Source organism: Gigantopelta aegis, chromosome 9 (genome assembly GCF_016097555.1).
Source record: "Gigantopelta aegis isolate Gae_Host chromosome 9, Gae_host_genome, whole genome shotgun sequence".
NCBI lineage: Eukaryota > Metazoa > Mollusca > Gastropoda > Neomphalida > Peltospiridae > Gigantopelta > Gigantopelta aegis.
The window spans coordinates 83,172,825-83,182,929 of NC_054707.1; the positions used below are offsets into that span (position 1 = coordinate 83,172,825).

The 10,105-nt window shown below is 42.7% G+C and overlaps 1 protein-coding gene across 1 annotated transcript in view; it reads left to right on the forward strand.

Moving 5' to 3' along the window:
- Positions 1-10,105, forward strand: part of LOC121381798 — a 37,260-nt gene that overhangs the window by 12,866 nt on the left and 14,289 nt on the right. Inside the window, exon 3 of the mRNA XM_041511153.1 lies at positions 9,634-9,739. Within this exon, the coding sequence (XP_041367087.1) occupies positions 9,634-9,739 (106 nt within the window). The remainder of the gene's footprint in view (positions 1-9,633; positions 9,740-10,105) is intronic.

The window sequence follows — 10,105 nt, forward strand, 5'->3', positions numbered from 1 at the left end:
AGTGATCTCCAGAACTGGTGCTATGTTTCCTGGCTGTGTCTCATTGCTTGTTCGTGATCAGTATCATCATTGTCAGTGATCTCCAGAACTGGTGCTATGTTTCCTGGCTGTGTCTCATTGCTTGTTCGTGATCAGTATCATCATTGTCAGTGATCTCCAGAACTGGTGCTATGTTTCCTGGCTGTGTCTCATTGCTTGTTCGTGATCAGTATCATCATTGTCAGTGATCTCCAGAACTGGTGCTATGTTTCCTGGCTGTGTCTCATTGCTTGTTCGTGATCAGTATCATCATTGTCAGTGATCTCCAGAACTGGTGCTATGTTTCCTGGCTGTGTCTCATTGCTTGTTCGTGATCAGTATCATCATTGTCAGTGATCTCCAGAACTGGTGCTATGTTTCCTGGCTGTGTCTCATTGCTTGTTCGTGATCAGTATCATCATTGTCAGTGATCTCCAGAACTGGTGCTATGTTTCCTGGCTGTGTCTCATTGCTTGTTCGTGATCAGTATCATCATTGTCAGTGATCTCCAGAACTGGTGCTATGTTTCCTGGCTGTGTCTCATTGCTTGTTCGTGATCAGTATCATCATTGTCAGTGATCTCCAGAACTGGTGCTATGTTTCCTGGCTGTGTCTCATTGCTTGTTCGTGATCAGTATCATCATTGTCAGTGATCTCCAGAACTGGTGCTATGTTTCCTGGCTGTGTCTCATTGCTTGTTCGTGATCAGTATCATCATTGTCAGTGATCTCCAGAACTGGTGCTATGTTTCCTGGCTGTGTCTCATTGCTTGTTCGTGATCAGTATCATCATTGTCAGTGATCTCCAGAACTGGTGCTATGTTTCCTGGCTGTGTCTCATTGCTTGTTCGTGATCAGTATCATCATTGTCAGTGATCTCCAGAACTGGTGCTATGTTTCCTGGCTGTGTCTCATTGCTTGTTCGTGATCAGTATCATCATTGTCAGTGATCTCCAGAACTGGTGCTATGTTTCCTGGCTGTGTCTCATTGCTTGTTCGTGATCAGTATCATCATTGTCAGTGATCTCCAGAACTGGTGCTATGTTTCCTGGCTGTGTCTCATTGCTTGTTCGTGATCAGTATCATCATTGTCAGTGATCTCCAGAACTGGTGCTATGTTTCCTGGCTGTGTCTCATTGCTTGTTCGTGATCAGTATCATCATTGTCAGTGATCTCCAGAACTGGTGCTATGTTTCCTGGCTGTGTCTCATTGCTTGTTCGTGATCAGTATCATCATTGTCAGTGATCTCCAGAACTGGTGCTATGTTTCCTGGCTGTGTCTCATTGCTTGTTCGTGATCAGTATCATCATTGTCAGTGATCTCCAGAACTGGTGCTATGTTTCCTGGCTGTGTCTCATTGCTTGTTCGTGATCAGTATCATCATTGTCAGTGATCTCCAGAACTGGTGCTATGTTTCCTGGCTGTGTCTCATTGCTTGTTCGTGATCAGTATCATCATTGTCAGTGATCTCCAGAACTGGTGCTATGTTTCCTGGCTGTGTCTCATTGCTTGTTCGTGATCAGTATCATCATTGTCAGTGATCTCCAGAACTGGTGCTATGTTTCCTGGCTGTGTCTCATTGCTTGTTCGTGATCAGTATCATCATTGTCAGTGATCTCCAGAACTGGTGCTATGTTTCCTGGCTGTGTCTCATTGCTTGTTCGTGATCAGTATCATCATTGTCAGTGATCTCCAGAACTGGTGCTATGTTTCCTGGCTGTGTCTCATTGCTTGTTCGTGATCAGTATCATCATTGTCAGTGATCTCCAGAACTGGTGCTATGTTTCCTGGCTCTGTCTCATTGCTTGTTCGTGATCAGTATCATCATTGTCAGTGATCTCCAGAACTGGTGCTATGTTTCCTGGCTGTGTCTCATTGCTTGTTCGTGATCAGTATCATCATTGTCAGTGATCTCCAGAACTGGTGCTATGTTTCCTGGCTGTGTCTCATTGCTTGTTCGTGATCAGTATCATCATTGTCAGTGATCTCCAGAACTGGTGCTATGTTTCCTGGCTCTGTCTCATTGCTTGTTCGTGATCAGTATCATCATTGTCAGTGATCTCCAGAACTGGTGCTATGTTTCCTGGCTGTGTCTCATTGCTTGTTCGTGATCAGTATCATCATTGTCAGTGATCTCCAGAACTGGTGCTATGTTTCCTGGCTGTGTCTCATTGCTTGTTCGTGATCAGTATCATCATTGTCAGTGATCTCCAGAACTGGTGCTATGTTTCCTGGCTGTGTCTCATTGCTTGTTCGTGATCAGTATCATCATTGTCAGTGATCTCCAGAACTGGTGCTATGTTTCCTGGCTGTGTCTCATTGCTTGTTCGTGATCAGTATCATCATTGTCAGTGATCTCCAGAACTGGTGCTATGTTTCCTGGCTGTGTCTCATTGCTTGTTCGTGATCAGTATCATCATTGTCAGTGATCTCCAGAACTGGTGCTATGTTTCCTGGCTGTGTCTCATTGCTTGTTCGTGATCAGTATCATCATTGTCAGTGATCTCCAGAACTGGTGCTATGTTTCCTGGCTGTGTCTCATTGCTTGTTCGTGATCAGTATCATCATTGTCAGTGATCTCCAGAACTGGTGCTATGTTTCCTGGCTGTGTCTCATTGCTTGTTCGTGATCAGTATCATCATTGTCAGTGATCTCCAGAACTGGTGCTATGTTTCCTGGCTGTGTCTCATTGCTTGTTCGTGATCAGTATCATCATTGTCAGTGATCTCCAGAACTGGTGCTATGTTTCCTGGCTGTGTCTCATTGCTTGTTCGTGATCAGTATCATCATTGTCAGTGATCTCCAGAACTGGTGCTATGTTTCCTGGCTCAGTGTCTCATTGCTTGTTCGTGATCAGTATCATCATTGTCAGTGATCTCCAGAACTGGTGCTATGTTTCCTGGCTGTGTCTCATTGCTTGTTCGTGATCAGTATCATCATTGTCAGTGATCTCCAGAACTGGTGCTATGTTTCCTGGCTGTGTCTCATTGCTTGTTCGTGATCAGTATCATCATTGTCAGTGATCTCCAGAACTGGTGCTATGTTTCCTGGCTGTGTCTCATTGCTTGTTCGTGATCAGTATCATCATTGTCAGTGATCTCCAGAACTGGTGCTATGTTTCCTGGCTGTGTCTCATTGCTTGTTCGTGATCAGTATCATCATTGTCAGTGATCTCCAGAACTGGTGCTATGTTTCCTGGCTGTGTCTCATTGCTTGTTCGTGATCAGTATCATCATTGTCAGTGATCTCCAGAACTGGTGCTATGTTTCCTGGCTGTGTCTCATTGCTTGTTCGTGATCAGTATCATCATTGTCAGTGATCTCCAGAACTGGTGCTATGTTTCCTGGCTCTGTCTCATTGCTTGTTCGTGATCAGTATCATCATTGTCAGTGATCTCCAGAACTGGTGCTATGTTTCCTGGCTCTGTCTCATTGCTTGTTCGTGATCAGTATCATCATTGTCAGTGATCTCCAGAACTGGTGCTATGTTTCCTGGCTGTGTCTCATTGCTTGTTCGTGATCAGTATCATCATTGTCAGTGATCTCCAGAACTGGTGCTATGTTTCCTGGCTGTGTCTCATTGCTTGTTCGTGATCAGTATCATCATTGTCAGTGATCTCCAGAACTGGTGCTATGTTTCCTGGCTGTGTCTCATTGCTTGTTCGTGATCAGTATCATCATTGTCAGTGATCTCCAGAACTGGTGCTATGTTTCCTGGCTCTGTCTCATTGCTTGTTCGTGATCAGTATCATCATTGTCAGTGATCTCCAGAACTGGTGCTATGTTTCCTGGCTGTGTCTCATTGCTTGTTCGTGATCAGTATCATCATTGTCAGTGATCTCCAGAACTGGTGCTATGTTTCCTGGCTGTGTCTCATTGCTTGTTCGTGATCAGTATCATCATTGTCAGTGATCTCCAGAACTGGTGCTATGTTTCCTGGCTGTGTCTCATTGCTTGTTCGTGATCAGTATCATCATTGTCAGTGATCTCCAGAACTGGTGCTATGTTTCCTGGCTCTGTCTCATTGCTTGTTCGTGATCAGTATCATCATTGTCAGTGATCTCCAGAACTGGTGCTATGTTTCCTGGCTGTGTCTCATTGCTTGTTCGTGATCAGTATCATCATTGTCAGTGATCTCCAGAACTGGTGCTATGTTTCCTGGCTCTGTCTCATTGCTTGTTCGTGATCAGTATCATCATTGTCAGTGATCTCCAGAACTGGTGCTATGTTTCCTGGCTGTGTCTCATTGCTTGTTCGTGATCAGTATCATCATTGTCAGTGATCTCCAGAACTGGTGCTATGTTTCCTGGCTGTGTCTCATTGCTTGTTCGTGATCAGTATCATCATTGTCAGTGATCTCCAGAACTGGTGCTATGTTTCCTGGCTGTGTCTCATTGCTTGATCAGTATCATCATTGTCAGTGATCTCCAGAACTGGTGCTATGTTTCCTGGCTGTGTCTCATTGCTTGTTCGTGATCAGTATCATCATTGTCAGTGATCTCCAGAACTGGTGCTATGTTTCCTGGCTGTGTCTCATTGCTTGTTCGTGATCAGTATCATCATTGTCAGTGATCTCCAGAACTGGTGCTATGTTTCCTGGCTGTGTCTCATTGCTTGTTCGTGATCAGTATCATCATTGTCAGTGATCTCCAGAACTGGTGCTATGTTTCCTGGCTGTGTCTCATTGCTTGTTCGTGATCAGTATCATCATTGTCAGTGATCTCCAGAACTGGTGCTATGTTTCCTGGCTGTGTCTCATTGCTTGTTCGTGATCAGTATCATCATTGTCAGTGATCTCCAGAACTGGTGCTATGTTTCCTGGCTCTGTCTCATTGCTTGTTCGTGATCAGTATCATCATTGTCAGTGATCTCCAGAACTGGTGCTATGTTTCCTGGCTGTGTCTCATTGCTTGTTCGTGATCAGTATCATCATTGTCAGTGATCTCCAGAACTGGTGCTATGTTTCCTGGCTGTGTCTCATTGCTTGTTCGTGATCAGTATCATCATTGTCAGTGATCTCCAGAACTGGTGCTATGTTTCCTGGCTGTGTCTCATTGCTTGTTCGTGATCAGTATCATCATTGTCAGTGATCTCCAGAACTGGTGCTATGTTTCCTGGCTCTGTCTCATTGCTTGTTCGTGATCAGTATCATCATTGTCAGTGATCTCCAGAACTGGTGCTATGTTTCCTGGCTCTGTCTCATTGCTTGTTCGTGATCAGTATCATCATTGTCAGTGATCTCCAGAACTGGTGCTATGTTTCCTGGCTGTGTCTCATTGCTTGTTCGTGATCAGTATCATCATTGTCAGTGATCTCCAGAACTGGTGCTATGTTTCCTGGCTGTGTCTCATTGCTTGTTCGTGATCAGTATCATCATTGTCAGTGATCTCCAGAACTGGTGCTATGTTTCCTGGCTGTGTCTCATTGCTTGTTCGTGATCAGTATCATCATTGTCAGTGATCTCCAGAACTGGTGCTATGTTTCCTGGCTGTGTCTCATTGCTTGTTCGTGATCAGTATCATCATTGTCAGTGATCTCCAGAACTGGTGCTATGTTTCCTGGCTCTGTCTCATTGCTTGTTCGTGATCAGTATCATCATTGTCAGTGATCTCCAGAACTGGTGCTATGTTTCCTGGCTGTGTCTCATTGCTTGTTCGTGATCAGTATCATCATTGTCAGTGATCTCCAGAACTGGTGCTATGTTTCCTGGCTCGATCTGTCTCATTGCTTGTTCGTGATCAGTATCATCATTGTCAGTGATCTCCAGAACTGGTGCTATGTTTCCTGGCTGTGTCTCATTGCTTGTTCGTGATCAGTATCATCATTGTCAGTGATCTCCAGAACTGGTGCTATGTTTCCTGGCTGTGTCTCATTGCTTGTTCGTGATCAGTATCATCATTGTCAGTGATCTCCAGAACTGGTGCTATGTTTCCTGGCTGTGTCTCATTGCTTGTTCGTGATCAGTATCATCATTGTCAGTGATCTCCAGAACTGGTGCTATGTTTCCTGGCTGTGTCTCATTGCTTGTTCGTGATCAGTATCATCATTGTCAGTGATCTCCAGAACTGGTGCTATGTTTCCTGGCTGTGTCTCATTGCTTGTTCGTGATCAGTATCATCATTGTCAGTGATCTCCAGAACTGGTGCTATGTTTCCTGGCTGTGTCTCATTGCTTGTTCGTGATCAGTATCATCATTGTCAGTGATCTCCAGAACTGGTGCTATGTTTCCTGGCTGTGTCTCATTGCTTGTTCGTGATCAGTATCATCATTGTCAGTGATCTCCAGAACTGGTGCTAACTGTCTCATTGCTTGTTCGTATCAGTATCATCATTGTCAGTGATCTCCAGCTGGTGCTATGTCTCATTGCTTGTTCGTGATCAGTATCATCATTGTCAGTGATCTCCAGAACTGGTGCTATGTTTCCTGGCTCTGTCTCATTGCTTGTTCGTGATCAGTATCATCATTGTCAGTGATCTCCAGAACTGGTGCTATGTTTCCTGGCTGTGTCTCATTGCTTGTTCGTGATCAGTATCATCATTGTCAGTGATCTCCAGAACTGGTGCTATGTTTCCTGGCTGTGTCTCATTGCTTGTTCGTGATCAGTATCATCATTGTCAGTGATCTCCATCAGAACTGGTGCTATGTTTCCTGGCTGTGTCTCATTGCTTGTTCGTGATCAGTATCATCATTGTCAGTGATCTCCAGAACTGGTGCTATGTTTCCTGGCTGTGTCTCATTGCTTGTTCGTGATCAGTATCATCATTGTCAGTGATCTCCAGAACTGGTGCTATGTTTCCTGGCTGTGTCTCATTGCTTGTTCGTGATCAGTATCATCATTGTCAGTGATCTCCAGAACTGGTGCTATGTTTCCTGGCTGTGTCTCATTGCTTGTTCGTGATCAGTATCATCATTGTCAGTGATCTCCAGAACTGGTGCTATGTTTCCTGGCTCTGTCTCATTGCTTGTTCGTGATCAGTATCATCATTGTCAGTGATCTCCAGAACTGGTGCTATGTTTCCTGGCTGTGTCTCATTGCTTGTTCGTTAACAGTATCATCATTGTCAGTGATCTCCAGAACTGGTGCTATGTTTCCTGGCTGTGTCTCATTGCTTGTTCGTGATCAGTATCATCATTGTCAGTGATCTCCAGAACTGGTGCTATGTTTCCTGGCTGTGTCTCATTGCTTGTTCGTGATCAGTATCATCATTGTCAGTGATCTCCAGAACTGGTGCTATGTTTCCTGGCTGTGTCTCATTGCTTGTTCGTGATCAGTATCATCATTGTCAGTGATCTCCAGAACTGGTGCTATGTTTCCTGGCTGTGTCTCATTGCTTGTTCGTGATCAGTATCATCATTGTCAGTGATCTCCAGAACTGGTGCTATGTTTCCTGGCTCTGTCTCATTGCTTGTTCGTGATCAGTATCATCATTGTCAGTGATCTCCAGAACTGGTGCTATGTTTCCTGGCTCGATCTGTCTCATTGCTTGTTCGTGATCAGTATCATCATTGTCAGTGATCTCCAGTACTGGTGCTATGTTTCCTGGCTCTGTCTCATTGCTTGTTCGTGATCAGTATCATCATTGTCAGTGATCTCCAGAACTGGTGCTATGTTTCCTGGCTCTGTCTCATTGCTTGTTCGTGATCAGTATCATCATTGTCAGTGATCTCCAGAACTGGTGCTATGTTTCCTGGCTGTGTCTCATTGCTTGTTCGTGATCAGTATCATCATTGTCAGTGATCTCCAGAACTGGTGCTATGTTTCCTGGCTGTGTCTCATTGCTTGTTCGTGATCAGTATCATCATTGTCAGTGATCTCCAGAACTGGTGCTATGTTTCCTGGCTGTGTCTCATTGCTTGTTCGTGATCAGTATCATCATTGTCAGTGATCTCCAGAACTGGTGCTATGTTTCCTGGCTGTGTCTCATTGCTTGTTCGTTAACAGTATCATCATTGTCAGTGATCTCCAGAACTGGTGCTATGTTTCCTGGCTCGATCTGTCTCATTGCTTGTTCGTGATCAGTATCATCATTGTCAGTGATCTCTAGAACTGGTGCTATGTTTCCTGGCTCTGTCTCACTGCTCATTGTTTCAATGAAGGGCTAAAAACTCAAGTGGAACTGGGATCAACTCAGTAAGCAAATAATTTGGATCACTTGAAATGAGTTTTCCAATTTACCATCTAGGATGTTATTTATATCGTTGGTCCTAGCCAGTGGAATGTCATCCATATCATCTATAGAGGTGTTATCAATATCAGTCAATCATGCTAGTGAAATGTCGTCTAAATTATCTTCAAGGTCTGACATAAATTCAGTATCAGCTACGATGCCAAACAACCACAGTTGTGTTTCCACCACCACGTCTTCACTGCCTTTATCTAGTGCCTCGTCTATAGGAGAAAAGCCACTCATGAGGAAATTCTTTACTGGAAAGTCCATCCCTCTTGCATGGCCATAAAGAGGACTGCCACTCCCAGACTACTTTACTAAACCATGTACAGTTCTACCTTTAGTCTCTTTGTACTACATTTTTTATTACTTCAGAGACAATACAAGTGAAGGTGTATACCTTGGTTGTTGTAGTATTTTTCTTTACCCCTTTATTAAAAGTTATATTTAATCTGTATCATTTAATGGTAACTTATAAAGTAACTTATTAATTTATTCTGGATTTTTTTTTTTTTGAATGTTATTTGGGTTGGTATGGATTTAAAACTTAATAATATGTTTTTAATATGAATTTTAACTTTATTCATTAAACAACATTCTCATTATGTGATTTGTCGCACCGACTTGTTGCATGCAATTTGTCGTAGCGACTCGAATCATGTGTGTGGGAAGACGTTACGTCATAAGATTCCATGACATCAAACAATGCTCATCAGTTTAAAGATATTTTGCAGGAAATGTAAGTGCATAAACATTTTCTCTGAAATAAAGAAAACAAGAATGTAGACAATTTACTAATGGTATTATGTAACAAAACAATTACTGACCACATCTGAACAATAATAGGTTTTATGGACCCATGAAATCCAGACATTTTGACATGTTTATAAACAAACAAACAAAACCAGAGGTGACAAAAATTAATGGTTGAACTTTAATGTGATTTGATTGGCTGAGAGCTTACGATTTGTCATGAGAAATAGAACATGTTCTAATCGGTACAATTCCAACATGACTTGTCGTTCTCACAGTACGATTCCATCACATGCGAAAAGTCTGTGCGACTAATCGCGTAATGAGAATGCCCCTTTATGAAGTTACATGCCAATTCATCAGTTTCCTTTTGATGCAAACAGGACTATATACATGGTTATTATTCAACAAAGAACATTCTAGTTTTGATTGTGGCTATACAGTGAAATTGGAGGGCTAGTTGAATTCGAGAAGGGCCAGTAAGATTTTTCTTCAAATGGCCCTGCTGGTTACCATTGTTTTCATGTTAATTTTCAACCCTATCCCACATGGTGGAGTTATTTTCCATTACAAGCAGCATTTCATGACTGATATGTCAAAAGCCATGGCATGTGATGTCTTGCCTGTGAGAAATGGACTCTTAAAGCACCCATTACAAGCTAATTTCTGTTAGATGTTCTTTTTCTTTTTTTTAGAGTTTACCTAACATAGAAGACTACTTGATCTGTATGCGCAACCAGACAGACAGGTTTGAACAGGAGTTGTTGGAGTGTGATGACCTTCTCAATCACCATCCTGCAGGTTATAATGGTTACCATAGCAATCTAATTAAAATTAGCCCCACTATTACATGTGAATCTAACAGCAGCCCATTGGAGCTCATGTCCAGTTGACCATTAATTCGACCAATCAAAACCTTATTTGCAAAATCATGCGAGTGATTTGAAAAGAATTTGAAAACATTCAGGATTATGCCGAGGGTATACGAAAGGATTCGGGTGAATTATGAAGTATGCCGGAAACTAATTTCAATATAAAATTTGATATAAAATTTGTTTCAAGACAAAAAACCCCAACTGTGATGGTATAGCCATAAAATCTGTTTATACTAGTATACAATCCAGAATTTATTACGGCACTTTTCCCCGTTTTTTATTGTTGAAATAG